At 34.9% G+C, this 20,734-nt stretch overlaps 1 protein-coding gene across 7 annotated transcripts in view; it reads left to right on the forward strand.

Moving 5' to 3' along the window:
• The window catches only part of Acap2 (ArfGAP with coiled-coil, ankyrin repeat and PH domains 2), a 130,216-nt gene that overhangs the window by 98,738 nt on the left and 10,744 nt on the right, over window positions 1-20,734 (forward strand). For 5 of the 7 annotated variants that reach the window (XR_009228068.1, XR_009228069.1, XM_058583575.1 and 2 more), the window contains 9 exons: window positions 5,264-5,472; window positions 5,852-5,921; window positions 9,890-9,981; window positions 11,290-11,474; window positions 11,877-11,981; window positions 12,365-12,457; window positions 13,450-13,637; window positions 14,495-14,604; window positions 16,470-16,580. Coding sequence is in view for 5 of the 7 variants with exons in the window: in XM_058583575.1 (XP_058439558.1) it covers window positions 5,264-5,472; window positions 5,852-5,921; window positions 9,890-9,981; window positions 11,290-11,474; window positions 11,877-11,981; window positions 12,365-12,457; window positions 13,450-13,637; window positions 14,495-14,604; window positions 16,470-16,580 (1,163 nt within the window). In the remaining 2 variants the exon portion in view is untranslated. The remainder of the gene's footprint in view (window positions 1-5,263; window positions 5,473-5,851; window positions 5,922-9,889; window positions 9,982-11,289; window positions 11,475-11,876; window positions 11,982-12,364; window positions 12,458-13,449; window positions 13,638-14,494; window positions 14,605-16,469; window positions 16,581-20,734) is intronic. The other 2 variants (XM_058583574.1, XM_046457899.2) reach the window with 1 other exon arrangement.

Consider the following 20,734-nt stretch of genomic DNA (forward strand, 5'->3'; position numbering starts at 1 on the left):
CCATTGGGTCATCTGGCAGGACACAGGCATAGAGGTGGTGATAGACAACCGTTAGAAATATGGTTAGGGAAAGGGAGGGAGTACTCTCCAAGTTATATTTCAGAGCTCATTATAATCAATTTGTGACTCCCAAGAGTAGATCAAAGCAGATATCTTCCCGAGCAGGAAATGGGGGAATTCACTTGATCAAAACGTTAAGACAGAGTAGGAATTTCAATAGCCTAGTTCACCTGGCCATGGTAGGATACAACTGATGGGAATATAGCAGAGACTTGTTGGTGAAGTTCACCCTCAGTATGAGATTTAGTCTGTCACCTGAATCATACTTCTTTAGTTTGGATGAATGCCCCTTAAGCCTTGCAGCATACCTGTTAGTCTGGGATTTTCTTATACAACCATTTCTGTTTTCTTTTTTTTTTTTCCATATTCCATTTCTTTCTCTTTTTTGACTTAAGAAAAACTTCATACTTTCTCAAGTATTTCCTGAAAGTGAGGCACTTGTGACTCTATGCATGCATGATAATGTCTTTATTCTGTCTTCAGGTTTGTTTGATAGTTTGGGTATGGAATTTTTAGGTTGAAAATAATAGTATTGTATTTTTGTTTGTTTTGTTAAAGGAAAAAAAAAGAGAAAAAATAAAAAAAGTTCCCAGTGTTGCCATTAGAGTTTTTTGTTTTATTTATTTTTTTATGTTTTTATTTTTGTAGAGCTTTTCTTATTACTGATATTTTGCGTTTTTCCTCTTCAATTTCTCTGTTTTCTCTCTCTGGAATTTATGGGCTGGTATTGTGATTTTGTTGTAATGTGTGTGTGTGTGTGTGTGTGCTTTCTTTGTTTCATTTTTCTGGGAAATCTCAATTAATCTTATTAACCTGTTGAATATTTCCATGCTCCTAGCATATATTTAATTTCCAAGAGTTCTTATTTGTTCACTGAATATTTTTAAAAATAGACCTGTTCTTTAGATATGGATGCAGTGTTAAAGGTGTAGTTGTTAGCCTTCACTGTATACTGTGAATAACTTGGGGAGCTTTAAAAATTTTTCAGTGCTTTGGTATATCCCAGAACAATTGAATGAAATGGGACTCAGGCATCAATATTTTGAAAAGCTTCCAAGGTGATTTCCATGAGCAGCCAAGATAGAGAACCATTGTGCTGGATGTTTTCCTTGACTGTGGTAATTTGCTCATGATGATAAGTTAGGACTGCATATTTCTTAGAACTTCTGAACACATAGATAGATAGCACTTTGTTGACTGAAAGCATGTCCTAAGTGTAAAATGTTTGTTAAGCAACAATCAGTCAGGATCTTTGGAGTCTTTTTGCCTGGTATGGTTTTCCATAGAAAATTCCCAGATCTCCCACATAGAGGTAAGGGATTGGGTATCTCAACATTCAGTATGTAAATATATACTCGTTCCCTACCTTTCACCTTTCAGGTGAACTCCGTTCGGAGACTGTTTTACTCCTATGACTAAGCTTTTGGTCATTTGTGTTTATGTATAGAGGGTAGTCCATTAATGGCATAGGATTAGGTAGGGGACCCTGAGATCTGTTTCTTAAACAATCATCCCTTCAACTTTCATGGGTGGACATCACGTTCAGTGCTATATTCTTTGAGGTGGCTTGCCCAGTTATGCTGTATTACGGTACTTAGCTTCTCTAATGTGGTATAAAAAACATTAGCATATAGACAAAAATTAGGAAAGGAACCAACAAGATTTCTGCATTATAAGACTGACATCCTTTTCCTGTATGATTATTGCTTATAATATTTTTCAGACTTCTCAGAATATTATCAAACATGTTCTGATAAAACAGATCTATCTATCTATCTATCTATCTATCTATCTATCTATCTATCTATCTATCTGAGTGATACTGGCTATTGAACCAAGGGGCACTCAACCACTGAGCTACATCCCCAGCCCTTGTTTTATTTTTTATTTTGAGACAGGGTCTTTCTAAGTTGCTGAGTCTGGCCTTTAACTTGGGATCCTCCTGCCTTAGCCTCCTAAGTTGCTGAAATGTGCCTCTACGTCCAGCTATATTTTAAAACTTTGAAATAATCTCAAATTTACATACAAGTTCTTAGTATACTACAGATAACCTTTCCCTTCTCAATCCCTTGAGAATAGGTTGCCAACATGATGCCTCATCACTCTTCATAACTTTAATGAGTACTCTCACAACCCAAGATATCTCCTGCATAATCATGGTATAGCTATCCAAGTTATTTCTATTTAATTCTCAAATATCATTCAGATTTAAACAGTTGTCCCAATAATGTTCTTTATAGCGAAAAGATTCACTGCAGAAACTCAGTAGTTTTAGTTGTCATGTCTCTTAGACCCCTTCTTTAGTCAGGAAAAGTTCTTCAGTGTTAACTTGAACTTCCTCCTTCCCCTTCCTCCTCCTCCTCCTCTCTCTGTCTGTCTCTCACTCACTCTCTTTTTCAGTACTGGTGTTGAACCCATGGTGTAACACATGGTAGGCAAGTATTCTACCATTGAGCTTCATTCCCAGCCCAATTTGATCTCCTTCTTTTTTTTTTTTTTTTAATATTTTTTAGTTGTCGATGGACTTTATTTTATTTATTTATATGTGGTGCTGAGAATTGAACCCAGTTCCTCACACATGCTAGGCAACACTCTTCACTGAACTACAACCCTAGACCCCAATTTGACCTTCTTGACCTTTTAGTTTTGAAAATTACAGACTAGTTATTTTGTAGAATGTTTCATTTAGATTTATCTGATTTTTACTTGTGAGGTTATGCAACTTAAGCAGGTACATTATATAAATGATATTGTGTGCCAGGCATGGTGGCACAAGCCTATAATCCCAGGAACTGGGAAGGCTGAGGCAGGAGGAGTCCAAATCCAAGTATAGCCTGAGCCACTTAGTGAGATTCTGTCTCAAACAGATTTGCGGATGTAACTATGCAGTAAAGTGCCCCTGGGTTTAATCCCCATACTACAAGAAAAGTTCTTCAGTGTTAACTTGAACTTCCTCTCTCCTCCTCCTCCTCCTCCTCCTCCTCTTCCTCCTCCTCCTCCTCCTCCTCCTCCTCCTCCTCCTCCTCCTCCTCCCCCCTCTCGTCTCTCACTCACTCTCTTTTTTAGTACTGGGTGAAAAACTACTATGTTCTTACTGCATCCTTTCAAATGGCACATGATTTTAAAAAAATTATAGAGGGACAGAATGCCTTTATTTTATTTGTTTATTTTTATGTGGTGCTGAGTATCGAACTCGCTGCCTCATGCATGCTAGGCAAGCACTCTGCCACTGAGCTACAGCCATAGCCCACATGATTTTGATTTGTCTCATTACTGGTAAGGTTAACTTTGATAAAGGTATTATCTTACTAGGCTTCTTTAGTCTAAGATCATTCTTTTTAACTTTGATAGATAATACATATTTTGTTGGGGAGGATCTTCAAGATTATAAATATTTCTTTATTCAGCTTTAATTTATGTCAAAATTAATTATTTTAGTATGTATTCCTGTTTTATTCAATGTGATATTATTCATTACTATCATTACTTATTTTGCCCATATTGACCCAAATTTGAAGTCTTCTGTATTCTTTTTAAAGATATTTATTTTTTGGTTATAGTTGGACACAATATCTTTATTTAATTTACTTATTTATATGTGGTGCTGAGGATCTAACCCAGGGCCTCGCATGTGCTAGGTGAGTGCTCTACCACTGAGCCACAACCCCAGCCCTGGAGTCTTCTGTATTCTTTTGATTTGTCTCTGTTGCTCATTGAGTACTTCTTCCTAGCATGACAAAATGCTCCAAGCTCATCTTCTCATACTTTCTCTGCACCAGCCTGAAATTGATTGCAAAGATATAGTTCTTTTTGGTGGAGAATGATATTTAGAAGCCAAGAATTTGTGTGCATATACCTACATTTACATCTAGGTTTCTTTATTTATATTGAAAACCATTAGGGTGTCTATTGGTACCTCCAGTTCTCATTTACTATAACAGGATTTGTTCTAGCTTTCTCCTTTTCCAAATAAATAGTGCTTTTCTTAGCAGTGAGAAATATGGCTCCCATTTATGTTTATTTCTATGTATGCAATTTGGTTAATCCCCTGGTGCATAAGCAATATTCTCTCAGCTGCCATCTGCCCCTAGTCGTATCCTCTCAGCCCTGCTCTGATGCTCTTTTACCCTTCTCAGGTTCTGACACCTCAGTAAGGTGATATGCCTTAGATACCATCCTCGTCCTTGTCAGGTCCTATCTTCCTTGCAGGATTGCCTCCCTGTGCAGACATCCTGCTTACCCAGAGTTGTGCTGTTACGTAGATTGTCCCATGCTGATTGACTCATGCAGCTCAGTCATCTCTGAAATACAATATCTCTACACTTACCTTGTTCAGCCCTTCCAAATGGCTGTGGAACTGAGTTTCAGGAAGGACAAAATAAGAACCAAATTTGCATGTTTTGAAGGCTGTAGTTAGGGGTTTTGTCATTCCTGTACTAACATATTGTTTTGTTAATGTTGACTGTTTTTAAATTGGGAAACCTTTTGTATAGACCCTATCTTTAATTGCTTAGAACCTGTGAACCCCATCTTTGTGTATGGTCATTTTTTTTACTTATATAAAAAATTGCTTATTAAATACTATTATATTTTGGTGTCAGTTTTGCTGTGCACTTAACAAGGTAACTTTTTGCTTAGCAATCTGGTTCACATAATATCTCTTGAAAATTTTAATCATTTTTTAAATTTGAGTCACTTTGTAATCATAATTATGTGATCAATCTGTTCTTCAGTACTTAACTATATAAGAACATACATTGTCTAATTATTCACTGTAGTGATTAATTTGCTTATAGTTAATTGAATACCTTGGAAGAGTGTGGCGTAACATAATATTTTATCTTGCGTTTTAGTAGTCTTATGTCTTTGTTTAGTAGTCTTTGTCTTGTATCCTGCATGTTAATTTAGTGCTCCCCTTTTTTTTTTGCTTTCATGCCTTGTACATATGTTTATTGTGTCCGTCATCATATATGATTTTAAATGTTTCTGTTCTTCCTCACTAGATTGAAAGTCCATTGATAGAGGAGCGTGTATCTTTTCACCCCTCAGTCTCTGGGGCCTAGAAGAGTGCTTGGCTTATATCCAGCATAGACCTTTAAAACTTAGGGACTGGAAGCTTTTGTTTGGAGCATATAGCATGCAACATAATGGTGCCATCTTTTTTCTTTTTAATTAAAAAACAAATAATTCTTAATTCTTGTAGAAGCTGGATAAGAAATCATCTCCATCAACAGGAAGCCTAGATTCTGGAAATGAGTCAAAAGAGAAATTATTGAAAGGAGAAAGTGCACTGCAGCGGGTCCAGTGTATCCCTGGAAATGCCAGCTGTTGTGACTGTGGTCTGGCAGATCCACGGTGGGCCAGCATCAACTTGGGCATCACCTTGTGTATCGAGTGCTCTGGAATTCATCGGTGGGTTGTCTGTCCAGAGTGAGAGACTTCTTTTGGATGAACACATTGTAAAAAAAAAAAAAAAAAAGAAAAAAAAAGTTAATTGTGTTCCATTTGTGAGAAGATTTTTTCCATTTCTCTAATTCACTACTGGTTTGTATTTTTGTACCATTTATCTGTAAAGCAGATAAAATTCTGGTTTGTGTGAAGTGCTTTTGAGGACTTTAGTTCACCATTCATTACTAACCAGGAGATCAATCCCTGTTTGCATGTGTTTTGAAGACTGTAGTTAGGGGTTTTGCAATTTGAAAAGAGAAAAAGTGTTTTCATAAATATGTGAGTAGAGACTTGATAGTTTTACATTAATAATGCAGTCTTTTTTTTTTTTCCCCTAATATAGGAGTCTTGGGGTTCATTTTTCAAAAGTACGATCTTTAACTTTAGATACCTGGGAGCCTGAACTTTTAAAGGTAAAATGAATATTTGCGTGAAAATATTTATTTTCACATAAAAGTGATGATTTCAGAATCTTGGTTTAAAAATCTATGAGTTACTGTTGTTATGGATGAACTAACTTGTACCACACTACATATGAGGTTATTTTGGAAAATCTGGTGTTTTTATATTAAATTTTTGAAATTGTTAAGTGTATGTAGAACTCTTAAATCTTTAGTCAGTTTACTCTTACAAAACCAGTGTTTCTATATTTTTATGGTTTTTCAAAAAATACTTTAATAAATTTCATAAATATGCAAGATTTGATAGTTTTATATTAATAATGTGGTCTTTTTTTCTGTGCCACAATTTTAACCTTTTATAATCAAATTCCTATTAAAATATAATAGATAAAATCCACAGTGAATTATTCTATTTATTAGTGTAGGAGTCATCAAACCAAGACATTCTTTTTTGTGTCTGTGTTTCTAAGGTTCATATCTATGAAAATGTCACAGTAATTTAGATTACTACTGGGTTTCAGATAAGATTACAAAATTCCTAGCAGTTAATAGTATATACTCTTTAATTTCCATGTCTAAATTACCTTATTGTTGAAAATTAGATTAAAGATTGGAGTATACATTTTTTTCTGTCTCAGAATTTTGTTTTTAATGTGTTTATCCATTGAAAACCTGGTAAATCTGTCAGTTATGTAAAGTAAGAAATTTACTTTGTGAAATTATTATGTAAACATGTAAATAAAAATGATACATTGGTTTGTAAAGTAGAGCCCTATTTAGTTAGATTCTATGAATTGTTACGAATTCAAAGGACAAGAAAGTGAAGGGTGAGGGGCAGAAATCTTATTTCTACATTTACTTTGTGTGTGTGATAAAAATTCAGTGGAATCACTTTAGAAAATTTAAGAAAAATTGTGTGAAACACATCCATCTGATATGTTAAAATATGGCTGAAACTTTTTGAGCAAATTAGAGTAATTACATATAAATTAAAAAGAAAATAGTCTACTTCAATTTTGAGTTGTTTAAAACTTTACTGTCTGATTATTGGCTTCTTTTTTCAATGAATTCACCAGATATTGTGCCATCCATAATGGAGGGATAGAAATCTATTAGAAGATGGGTTCCCTACTGTTGCAAAACTTAAAGTCATTTTTGGGGAAAGAATGCAAATATAAATAAAGATGTTAGATGACAGATACAAGCACCTGCCATTTAGTCCAATTTTTTAAATGAAAGCATTATTAGTATTAGAGGGTTAAATATGAGTCTGGCCTTTCTAGAAGAAAATGAAATTTTCCCCTAGACAAATGAGACAAGTTATAGAGATTCAGGTAAGTAAAATTTAAATTTAAAAGACTGTAAGTAGGACAGTAAATAGAATATTAAAAGGATTCCTGGGGAAGAAATAAAAGTCAGATGGTATTACTAAAGGGATCAGCATGCCACAATACTGAGATTACATTTGATTTGTTATTTCTTTATTCTAGAATTATAGGGTAGACATAGAAATCTTTTCCTAGGCAAATATACAGAGGAGAAAGGAACAATTAATTGGTTGCAACTTAGATAAGGCTTGTAAGCCTTTAATTATTGTTTAATTGAAATAATATGTGCTAAGCGCAATGGCACATGCCTATAATCCCAGCCACTTAGGAGGCTGGGACAGGAAGATTTTAAGTTGGAGACTAGCCTGAGCAACTTAGCAAGATCCTCAACAAATTAGTTAGACTGTGTCTCAATGAATAAAAAGGGCTCAGGATGTATGTAGCTTAGTGGTAGAGTACCCCTGCATTAGATCCCCAGTACCACAAACAAACAAAACAAGTAACCCCAAAACACACATATTAAAGATAAGCTTTGAAATAACAAGCAAAAGGAAGAAAAAGTACCCAAAATGGTAATCACCTTGCCAAATAGTCTTTGTCTTTTATTGCATTCTTAAAATTGCTAAAGAAAATGATAGAATAATAGCATGTAAATCTAAAATTTTGAAAAATAAGAATTCCTATAATTTCTTTTTTAAAAATAGAATTTGGTGACATTAACTTATTTTTATGAGAATATTTTATAAACTTTAATTATAGTGTATGTGTGAATTTCTTTAGTGGATAGTATGAAATGTGTTCCAAATTCTTACCCAACTTTTTTAACATCAGTTACTGAACAATATTTTCTTATCATTTTGCTATTTCTCCTTTGCCTTACGTTAAATTTTTGTAAATAGGGTTGATTTCTATTCTGCTAGTTCTCATCCAATGATATATTTATTATCTTACAGTCCTAGCATGGATTTTTTTTAAAGGCTAACATATAATAGTACCTTTATTTTTAAAATGAAAAATGTGCTCTTCTTTATTATTCTTCATTCCTATGACAAAATCATCCATCACAGACTGGGGATGTAGCTTTGTGGTGGAGTGCTTGCCTAATATGCATAAAGCCCTGGGTTCAGTCCCCAGCACTGAAAACAGACAAACACAAAATCCCCCCAAACTAGAAGTAATAATTGCTCAAAGAAGGAAAAGCACATTTAAATTTTATAAAGGATAGCAGGGCTTATGGAGTCAGAGGAGAGAAATTGGTTTCCCTCTCTCCCTTTTTAGTGGTACTAGGGATTGAACCCAGGGCATTACCTATGCCATGCAAATGCTCTACCACTAAGCCACATTCCCAGCCTAGGGGAGAGAAATTGAGATAAAGGGAGAAGTAATAGAAGCAAGGAGAGGATGTCATGACAGAAGAAGGACATCACAGAATAAAAAGATTCTGAAAGGGGCCCGGCATGGTGGTGCATGCCTGTAATCCCAGCGGCTCGGGAGGCTAAGGCAGGAGGATCTCAAGTTCAAAGCCAGCCTCAGCAATGGTGAGGCACTAAGCAATTCAGTGAGACTCTGTCTCTAAATAAAATACTAAATAGGGCTGGGGATGTGGCTCAGTGGTCAAGTGACCCTGAGTTCAATTCCCAGTACCCACCCCCCCCCCAAAAAAAAAAAAAAGAAAAAAAGATTCTGAAAGGGCTCATGAGTATGGAACAGGAAAGAAAGGATAAGTTGTTTGTTTGTTTTTTTTTTTTTTCCTGTCTGCTTAGTGCTTCCTTGCTAAGGGTGCCTTTATCAGGCTTTGCTCCCATTCTTGGGTCTAGATCATATTTTTATCTTCTTCCTGTCTCATCCCAGGCCTTTCCCCTCTTTCACCAACTCACATGTCCCAACATCTTGACTTTGTTCTCTGCAATCACTGATTGTGTCATCCTAATGTGTATGCAATATCTCTCTTACCCAGATGTGATTTTTCAGAAAAGCATTTGCATGATCTGTATCTTGGCATAGTAAGCATGTTTGGCCTGATGATCAAGCCTGGAATCGGGCACAACTAGATGCAGTATGATTCACCGAGAGGCTACAGATATGATTTGTTAGTGAGGTGAGGAAAGCTCAAACTGAATTAAAAAGGTGAATGTGCAGATACAAAGGAAAATCTAAGAGATTTTGGAACATACACCAAGGAACCAATCATTATTTGGAAGTAGAACCAAGGAGAGGGAAAAGTCCAAAAGTAATTTCAATAAAGCTGTACCTTTGATGGATTTGTCTGTTTCTAGGAAGTGGAAGGAGAAAACTGAAAAGACTAGATACTTAATCTTAAATTATTGTACTAAGACTGGCTAGTGCTAACTATAGCTAACTGTATAGGTAAGGCTTGTTGTCACACTTCTTGCCCTACTATGGACATATAGACACAGTAGTTGTGATATGTAGATAGATAGATAGACAGGTATGTGTGTGTGTGCATGTGTGTGTGGTTAGAATTTAGTAAGAGTGCTAATGTCCTAGGGAAGGTATTCTGATGAACAATGGCAAAGTAATAATATTCTCACTCCTCAGTTTATTTTAAACTGTAAATTTTGTTGAATGAATGATTGATTGCTTTAAGGACTTTTAATTTATAGTTTGCTCATTTGTTTTCCTGCTAAACAGCTTATGTGTGAATTGGGGAATGATGTTATAAATCGTGTTTATGAAGCTAATGTGGAAAAAATGGGAATAAAGAAACCACAACCAGGACAAAGGTATTGTTTCAGTTCTCTCAATGTTCTGCCCCCCAAATCAGTAATATAGCTATGATTTTATTTCACTATAGTCCACATTTAACATCAAGACAGAATGTTAAAAGTAATTGTGACAGTTCAAATGTGATTATCTCTGTTTTGGGTATATTGTATATTTTATTAAGCAGATAATCAACTGTAGTCCTTTGATGAGAAAGACTCTTAAAAATGAAATATCGAGGGCTGGGGTTGTGTTTCAGTGTTAGAGCACTCCCCTAGCAGATGTGAGGCCCTGGCTTCGATCCTCAGTACCACATAAAAATAAATAAATAAAATAAAGGTATAAAAAATGAAATTTTGATGTAAAAATGTAAAAGCTTTTAGCTATTAAAGTGTCCAAAGTCTTGTAAGTGGCAGGCATTTGAAAAGAAATCTCCAATGACCAAGATTCTACTACCTACAATGAATACTTTTACATTGTTTGACTTGGTTCCACAAATGTTTGTTAACCACATACTTAATTCATGGTATTATGACATTGAGAAATCAAAAATGAAAAAAGGCAGCTCTGGTGTGTGTGAAATTACTCTTCCAATCCTATGTAAGGACACTATTGAAACAGTAGCCAGAAGTCAGTGTGTTAAGGCACATAATTTTTGTTGTTGATGCTGTTTTTAGTTATTAGGATTCTTTATTTTGGCATTAAAATTTTATTTGCCATAATCCTATTTTGAGATTTTTAGCTCTCTAAGTCACTGTCAATTAAATCAGAATCTTAATATTCGCTAAAGCATGACTGAGTTAGTTTAAGCCTTGAAATATCCTATTTCAACCAAAGACGAAAGCATTTTAGAAGGACATGTGTAAGAAAAACTGTAGAATAGATTTGCTATTTTATGATTGTATCATAAATCAGAAGTTTAAATTGTGACATCTTTTTCCCCTATAAATTAGGATTGCTAAATTGTTTTAAAGTAGTTATTTTTTTTAATTATGACCATCAATAGTAGTGATAGTTGAGTATGTCAGTAAAAATGAAATAAATTTCTATAAATTTTTATAGTTTTCCTAATTTTTTTATTCTGCAAATAGAATGAGTGCATATATAGAAATAAATGTACACAATATTAAGAAAATAAAACAATGTAACATTAATACTTTCCATTTTTCAGTTAGGTTATTATTTTTCATTTGACTATGAAGTCAGTTCATTAAATATTTGTAAGGGAAACATGCTATATAATGTCACAGGTTCAGTTTTTATTAATATTTCATTCATTGAAAATACTTAGCTATGCTAAGGGATCATGACATTTTTATGTATACCAGACAGGAGAAAGAGGCATATATCAGAGCAAAGTATGTGGAAAGGAAATTTGTGGATAAATATTCTATATCATCATCACCTCCTGAGCAGGAAAAAAAGATTGTCTCCAAAGGTTGTGAAGAAAAGAGGCTGAGCATTTCTAAACTTGGGCCTGCTGACCAAGTCAGAGCATCTACCCAAAGTTCAGGTATTACAACTCCCTTGTTGTGAATATAAAAATTTTCTTGAGTGAAGTCAGTGATCTCTGAATTAATAGCCATTGTAGGTATCTTAAATGCTTTAAACCTGTTTTTTTCCCTACATATTCAAAGGAAAAACTGGATTTCTATGTCTTTCAAACAGTTAAATTTAAATAATGCCAAGATAATTCACATTTCTAGGTAATGTGTATATTCTAAGGAATAAAACTGCTTAAAATACAAGGGGAGAGGGGAATTATAAATCTATCATGCCAAAAGCCCTAAGTATCTGATTAACTACCTGATTTCCTTCCTATTTTTTCCTCCTAAATTTTTCCCAGTAACGTGTTCTCCTGCCCTTTTCCCTTCTTATGGCCTGCTTTGTGCTTTGCTAACTTGCATGTCCCCAGTGGTTGCTGTAAATAGCGACGAGGCCAGGCGGGAGTCTCTGTTCTGTCCTGATGAGCTAGATTCACTCTTCTCCTACTTTGATACTTCTTCAAAACTGCGTAGTAGTAAGTACTGCTCTTGGGAGCATTCCAAGTCTGTGCAGTGGTCATTGTGCGGTGTGGCCATTTCTCTAGATGTTACCCATTGTCTCAGAATTACACATTACTTTTAGTCATGCAATAAATTAAGCTCTTTACTACTCCTAACAATTTATGGGGAATGAGATGTCAAAACTCTGAAAATAAGTTTATTTTCAGGCTTTGTGATTGACTTATATTACAATAAGCTAAGTGTTCAGATGGATTAAAATTGTACTAAATGTATTTTACTAGTGGTGACTGAGTTCATGTTGACATGTAAGAGCTCATTTTAAAACCTTGTTGGTTGCGGGAGTTTGCTATCTAAATGATGTGAACTTTAATCACTAGCTGATTTTTCTTTAAAACAGTCAAAAGTAATGACAGTGGGATCCAGCAGAGCTCTGATGATGGGAGAGAATCTCTGCCCTCCATGGTGTCAGCCAGTAGTTTATATGAGCCTGGTGAGTTTTGATGGAATTTGGTGTTAATTGGTCTAGTTTGCATTTGGTAAGTGCCTCCTCTTGATTAAATAGTTTATAAAGAAGTGGTTAGTCATTTAGAAGGTAGTAAGTGAGGAATAAAACTGTTAAACAAGAAAGCAACTATTTCTCTTCATATTTGAAAATTCTCTCTGAGTGGTATAGTCTTCCAGGTCTCATGATGTATTCTCAGAATGCCTTCCCAATTGCTTAGGAAAATTTTTAACCCACAAGCACTGTGTATCTTTATCTTTCCCCCTGGCTATCTTTTCTTAACAGATGAAGGAGATCAGCAATGACTTTTCCATTAAGTTTTTCCTCTGACCAATGCTTTCTTCTGTCTTTATTCTCTCTTCTGTGAGTTCAGTGATTTTGATCTTGTGGAATTCTCAGGAGAGAAAGCATTCTTCATATAATTTGAACTGATTATAGTGCAAATTGTGATGGTACTGGATTATCTAGAAATGAAATGAGATTTATCTAGTGTTGAAATTCTTTAGGGATTCTTGCTGCTTCCTGAATCCATGCTTATTGAAAATGTAGCCAAGGTTAACAGAGTAATTAGCCTATCTGTTGGGTTCCCACAAGACCACAAAGGCCTAGCATACCAGTTGATGTTTTTATGAGAGAAGGTTGAATGTTCAATGATTAGTTTATAGGAAATAAGAATTTATGTGAAAATCTGCCATAAGCTCATTGTGATAGATTAATGGTTTCTTATGTCACAATCTTCACATTGTGGTAAGCGGAAGAGTTCACTTTTTAAAAAAAATTGTGGTAAAATGCACACAACATAAAATTAGCCATGTCAACTAATTTTTAAATCTATAATCCAATGCATTCACTTTGTGCCACCATTCATCCACAAAACTCTTTTTTCATTTTGTAAATCTGAAACACTATACCTGTTAAACAATTCATCCCTTTCTTGCCAAGAATTCATTTTTAATAATGTATTTGTGTTTGCTTTTCAGAAGGAGAAAGGCAAGATTCTTCCGTGTTTCTCGACTCTAAACATCTTAATCCAGGACTTCAGCTTTACAGGGCTTCATATGAAAAAAACCTTCCTAAAATGGCTGAGGCTTTGGCTCATGGTGCCGATGTGAATTGGGCTAACTCAGAGGAAAACAAAGCAACACCACTTATTCAGGCTGTATTAGGGGTATGAATTTATACATTGAGGTTTTCATTGATAGTAAAATATAAAATAGTATAAGTTTTGAACTTGGCTTTTTGAACTGGCTTTGTGTGTGTGTGTGTGTGTGTGTGTATTTTTAATTTTTTGTTTTAAGAGATGGCTTAGAAAATAAACCTTTGTGGACTGGGGTTGTGGCTCAGTAGTAGAGCACTTCCCTACCATGTGAGAAGCACTGGGTTTGCTCCTTAGCGCCACATATAAATAAATAAAAATAAAAGCCCATCAACAACTAAACAAAATTAAAAAAAAAAAGTAGCTTGATGTTCCAAAAAGAAAATGAATCTTTGAGTACTAAATAGTGATTCCTGGGCATCAAAATTGATTATTTTAGTTGTTTTTGTTTTGTTTTGTTTTGCTTAATGGAAGAGAATTTTGATGATGAAAGTAGTCAACTATTAATAAATCCCTATTAGAAGTAATTTTGGGGAAGAAAATAATATAAACTATCGTTTCTTTGCTTTTGCTGGGCAGTATTTTTTGTATGGGAGAATAAAATGGAAGTTCTATTTGAGTAAAGTAAATGAAACTACTTGTGGGTGGATGTGGGGAATGGCTATTGGGGATTGAACTCAGGGCTTAGCATTTGATAGGCAAGTGCTCTACCACTGAGCTGCATCCCAGACCCTTTTTATGCTATTTTGAGAGAGGGTCTTGTCAAGTTGCCCAGGATGAACTTGTCACCCTCCTGCCTCAACCTCCTTAGTACCTGGGATTACAGGCTTGCACCGCCACACCTGGCATTATGCTGTTTTTAAATAGAAATGTATTACTGTTTCTTATTGTTTGCATTTGAACATCATTATCCTCTTTTTCTCTTTAAGGGCTCTTTGGTGACATGTGAGTTCCTCCTACAGAATGGTGCTAATGTGAACCAAAGAGATGTCCAAGGGCGGGGACCACTACACCATGCCACTGTCTTAGGGCACACAGGGTAACTATAGTGTTTAAATATTTAGGTAGATATTATTTGAAAAATTATTTTGAAATAATGTTTTGCTTTTTCTCAGGTTGAGATCATTAGGTTTGCAAGGAGATATATTCCTATGACTAATAATTGTTCTGTTGAAATTTGAAAGTTCCAAGTTTTTTTTTTTTTTTTTTTTTTTTAGGAAAAAAAACCAAAAAACAAAAAACTACAGTTAGTTTCCAGACAAGAAAATTTCAAAGCTTATGTTGACCTTAACTTGTCATTAAATAGAACAGTTTTAGTATTTAACTTCCTCGGTTCTTACAATTGTGGTGGTTTTGTTAGACAACTTAAGTCTGTGTTTGTGTATTAATGCATGTACATATACAATATCTACATAGTGCACACACCCACAATTCTACTTTTGCAGAATTTTGTAACTTTGGAATTTTTAATTTTTATGTGGGGTAGCTAGGTAAATTATGAAGTAAATTTGTGGTTTGGGCAAATGACATTACGGCTTTTGAAACAGTGTTAAGACTCATAGGAGAATAAAACCATGAAAATGTACTTTGTATTATAAAGTATGAATGAGGGAAAGATGTTGGCTTTATACCAAAACTTTGTGTCATAGGCAATTGATTTTTTAATGAACTTCTTACCATTTTATTCTAGTTATTATTTCCTAGATGGACAAGAGGCTGTTCTTTTTTTATTTTTTAAAACAACATCTTTTATTTTTATTATGACTTATTTTCTTTCCCTTTATCAGCAAGAGATTGATTAAAAAATAAACTGAGCATGTGTATTTTAATTCATTAGCAGAAGCTTCACAAACTTAGCATTGCACAAGTGTTGATTTTTTTTAATGCTACAAAATTAGTTTCTTGTGAAGATTTTCATTATTGAAAATATCACACAATTTATAACACTTGAAAAAAATATATTCAATCCACATCAATTCTCAAATCCTCTGGCTGGAAGATATCATTATTTTGCTCAGTCTGCTATTGCTTCTAAGATAGGAAAGATCAGATAAAAAAGGTTCTATACCACAGACCAATGTGCTTGACATTGTTGGGGTTCACATTTTAAGTTACCCAGCAGCTGGATAAAATGTCATTTTGATTTTCTTCTTATGTTGTTTCTGCTTAAATAACACCCAAAGATACAGACATGACCATGGGAAAAAGATCACTTTAGTTTGCTATCATCAAAACTACAACACGAATGAATGTGCTTGTTTTCCAGACACAGCATGAGATTATCAGTTTGAAAACTTGCTAAAATTGATACATAACATAAAAACATATCCATGAGGTGACTGATTTTGGGTTATTTTTCTGGGCCATTAGATGGTTCTTAGTCTTTTGGGGTACGTTTTATCAATAAGGCAGGCATATTGACTGTTGCATACATTTTAAAAAAGGATGAAAAATATTAAATTCACCATCTCATCTATTCCAGTCTTCACTAGATAATTAAATGCTTTAAGTAGTTAAAATTAATGTTAAACTTTAATTTGAAAGTCAGCAAGGTCTTATTTTATCAGCCTTGACCTTCCTTTATTCCCAAATAATGGCTTTGACCTTTCTTGAAGTTTCTCAAAATCTGTATACTTTTTAAATGATATTCTTTAAAGATATGGGCCATAATTGATATATCCCACTGTGCACCAGATTGTGTAAGATTATATAAATGAAAATATTTCAAAATGTACATTGATCTTGGTCAATTTTTATTATGAAAATCAGTGTTCATTACATATTTGTAGAATGAATCAAGAATTTTATAATGAAATGTTTCTTTTTTAAGCTTTTTATTTTTTAAGATTAATATTATTTTTATTCTTCTTGGCAATATTTCAAAAACACTGTTTCCTTAAACAGGCAGGTATGTTTATTCCTAAAGCGAGGTGCCAATCAGCATGCCACTGATGAAGAAGGGAAAGACCCTTTGAGCATAGCTGTGGATGCGGCCAATGCTGATATAGTAACTTTGTAAGTATTTCTTTTCTACTTGATTATTTCCCATGCAGTATGTTACTTATACAGGGTGTTAACACTGAGATTCATGCTTTTCTGAATTTTAATTGTGGTTGGTATTTGTTCTGTACCATGTACCTCTCTCAGCACGTCAAATGCACAAACTGTTTTGGTTCTCACAACAACCCCTAGTAGTGGGGGTCAAATCCATGTCCTTTCACATGCTAGGCAGGCACTTTTCCATTGAGGTATATCGCAGAAATATTACTTTCATTATCTTTATTTTTTCCACATATTTTATTGGTACATTATACCAATATATTTATAAATTTTATTGTACATAATGGTGGGATTTGTTGTTTCATATTTATACATGCATACAATATAACAATATAATTTGGCCAATATCACTCCCTTCCTCTTTCCCTCTCCCTCCTTTCATCCCACTCCCTGGTCCCTTTCCTTTATACTTCTGATCTCCCTTTGATTTTTATGAGATCCCTGCCCCCTTTTCCTTTTTCCTCTCTAGATTCCACATATGAGAAAGCATGAGACTCATGATGTTCTGAGTTTGTTCGTTTAACACAATGGTCTCAATGGTTCATTTTTCTGCAAACGACATCATTTTTCTTTATGACTGAATTAAACTCCATTATTTATATATACTACATTATCTTGATCCATTAATATACTGATGAATATCTAGGCTAGTTCCATAGTTTGGCTATTGAAATTGTGCTGGTATAAACAGGGGTCTTCACATATCATCATAGCGTGCTGACTTTTAATTCCTTAGGATAAATACCAAGGAGTGGTATAGCTGGGTCATATGGTAGTTTCATGCCTGGTCTTGTAAGGAACCTCCGTACTGATTTCCATAGTAGTTGAACTAATTTACAGTTCCACCAACAGTGTAAAATTGCTATTTTTTTTTTCCTCCATATCCTCTCCAGCATTTGTTATTCTTTGTATTCTTGATGACTGCCATTCTGCCTGGTGTGAGATGAAATCTCAGTGTAGTTTTGATTTGCATTTTCCAAATTGCTAATGATGTTAAACATTTTTTCATATATTTGTTGGCCATTTGTGTTTCTTCTTTTTAGAAGTGTCTGTTTAATTTACTGCCTATTTATTATTTGGGTTTTTTGTTTTTTGGTGTTTAGTTTTTTTGAGTTCTTTATATAGTCTAGATATTAACCCTTGTCAGAAGAGTAGTTATAGCAAAGATTTTCTTATTATCCTCATAGATAAGGATGCCAAGTTACAGATAATTTGAGAAATCAGTGAGTGATTTCTGAATTCACTTGAAACCAAGAATTTTGACTCTTAGCCACTTTTGCTACATTGCCTGATCAGTAGAAACCAAACCAGTGACTTCTTTGAAATGTTTTCTTTAACTCTCAGTATAGTACTAGGCTGGAGTTGGGATTGGTAATATAATAGGTAATGATTCTCCTACCTTGAGAATTCGAAGATTATAAGTAGGGAGGGCAGCTCCATTGATGTTAGTAACTTGTGAGGTTGCATTGCCTTTGGGTGGTAGTATTTAGAAATATGGGGAGGTGCCAAAAATATACATTGGCAAAAAGATAGCTTCTACAAATGGTGCTGGGAAATCTGGAAATCCATATGCAGCAATTTGAAATTAAACCTCTGTCTCTCACCTTGCACAAAACTCAAAAGTGGATCAAGGACCTAGGAATAAGACAGAGATCCTGTGCCTAATAAAGAAAAAGTAGGTCCATATCTACATCATGTCGGATTAGGTCCTGACTTCCTTAACAAGACTCCTAAACAGCAAGAAATAAAATCAAGAATTAATAAATGGGATGGATTCAAAGTAAAAAAGCTTCTTCTCAGCAAAGGAAACAATCAACAATGTTAAGAGCAAGCCCACACACTGGGAGAACATCTTTACTACACGTATACCAGATAGAGCACTAATTTCCAAGAAACATAAAGAACTCAAAAAACTCAACACCAAAAGAATAAATAACCCAGTTAATAAATGGACTAAGGAAATGAACACACACTTCACAGAAGAAAATATACAATTGATCAACAAATTTATGAAGAAATGTTCAGCTTCATTAGTAATTAGAGAAATGTGAATCAAAAGTACTCTTAAGATTTCATTTCACTCCACTCAGAATGGCGATTATCAAGAATACAAGCAACAATAAGTGTTGACAAGGATGTGGGGAAAAAGGGACTACAAATTGGTGCAACCACTCTGGAAAGCAGTATGGAGATTCCTTAAAAAAATCTGGAATGGAACCACCATTTGATCCAGCTTTCATACTCCTTGGTCCATACCCAAAGGACTTAAAATCAGCATACTACAGTGATACAGCCATATCAATGTTCATAGCAGCTCAATTCACAATAGTTAAACTGTGGAAGCAACCTAGATGCCCTTGAATAGATGAATGGATAAAGAAACTGTAGTGTATATATACACAATGGAATATTACTCTGCATTAAAAAAGAATGAAATTATAGCATTTGCAGGAAAATGGATGGAGTTGGAGAACATCATGCTAAGCGAAGTAAGCCAGTCCCCAAAACCCAAAGGCCAAATGTTCTCCCTGATAAGTGGATGCTGATCCATAATGGAGGGAGATGGGCATGGGAAGAATGGGGGAACTTTAATTGGGCAAAGTAGAGGGAAGGGGCAGAGGGGCCATGGGGATAGGAGAGATGGTGGAATGAGATGTACATCACTACCCTAGGTACATGTATGACTGCACAACTCTAAGTCGTATACTACCAGAGAAATGAAAAGCTGTGCTCCATTTGTGTACAATGAACCGAAATGCATTCTGTTGTCATGTATAACTAATTAGAACAAATTAAAAAAAACACACAATTATTTACATGAGCTGGGCATGGTGGTACAGACTTGTAATCCCAACAATTTGAGAAGCTGGGGCAGGAGAATCACAAGTTCAAGGCCAGCCTTGGCACTTAGCAAGGCCCTAAGCAATTTAATAAGGGCCCATCTTAAAATAAAAAACAAAAAGGGCTGGGGATGTAGCTCAGTGGTAAAGTATACCTAGATTCAATTCCCAGTGTCCCTTTTCTCTCCTCCTCCAAAAATTATTTACATAAACACTTGATTGATTTTTAAGATAAAAATACATGTTTTTGAGGATTTGAATAAAATTTAATGTGATCTATTAAAGAATTTTGAGGTTTTAGGGCTGAGGTTGTGGCTCAGAGGTAGAGCGCTCGCCTAACATGCGTGAGGCACTGGGTTTGATCCTCAGCACCACATAAAAATAAAGACATTGCATCCACCTATAACTAAAAAATAAATACTTAAAAAAAGAATTTTGAGGTTTTAATTTGATTTATATATTAGTTCAAAATAGTTTGTTATACTTGGAATCTGGAAATGTGATTGTCACCTATTCTTCATTGCTATATGGATAGCAGAAGTATATTTTATATTAAGTCACTTACTCACTCTACTCTGGACTACATGAAGCTCTAAATTGGTGTTTCCCCTCTCATTAGAGTAGAAGCCCTTTCACACTACTGACTCCCATGACTGCCTTGAGCTCCTGAGCTCCCAAGCTCCCAATGAGGATTCCTGGCTTGCCTTGTGTCACTCTCCCTAACAATTGCCAAATTAGAAAACAAAACAGCAGAGCACACTTTTCCCACTGGAGGAGTTATTGCTATTGTAGAAACTACTGTAGGGAAATGTAGACCTATTATGATGCCATTCTAGATTTAGAGTAGGAAAAAAAATAGTTACTAAAAAGAAAAGATTGAAACAGCATGGGGAAACTCTGGATGTAGCTTCCCAGGCAATTCCTATAAAAAAAAATTCCTATAAAAAAAAGTTCCCAGGGGTTGGGAATATAGCTCAGTTGGTAGAGTGCTTGCCTAGCATGCACAAGGCCAGTCCTGAGTTCGGTCCCCAGCACCACAAACAAAACAAAACATAACAAAATACTCTTCCCTCTCTAAAAATCTACATATTAAAGGAAGATTTATGAAGCTATCATTAATTCCTGCAGTGGTTGAGAGAGGAAAGGAAGGGAATTGTGGAACTTTGACGACAGGCAAAGCACACGTCAGATGCTGTAGTTCCTAGAGTGATAGAGATCTGGGAAAGCAGTAGATGGTGGCCCAGAAGGCCAGGCGAGGAATACAAAGGA

This window comes from Marmota monax, unplaced genomic scaffold, assembly GCF_021218885.2.
Source record: "Marmota monax isolate L192 unplaced genomic scaffold, Marmota_monax_Labrador192_F-V1.1 WCK01_AAM20220418_F8-fsc00052, whole genome shotgun sequence".
Classification (NCBI taxonomy): Eukaryota; Metazoa; Chordata; class Mammalia; order Rodentia; family Sciuridae; genus Marmota; species Marmota monax.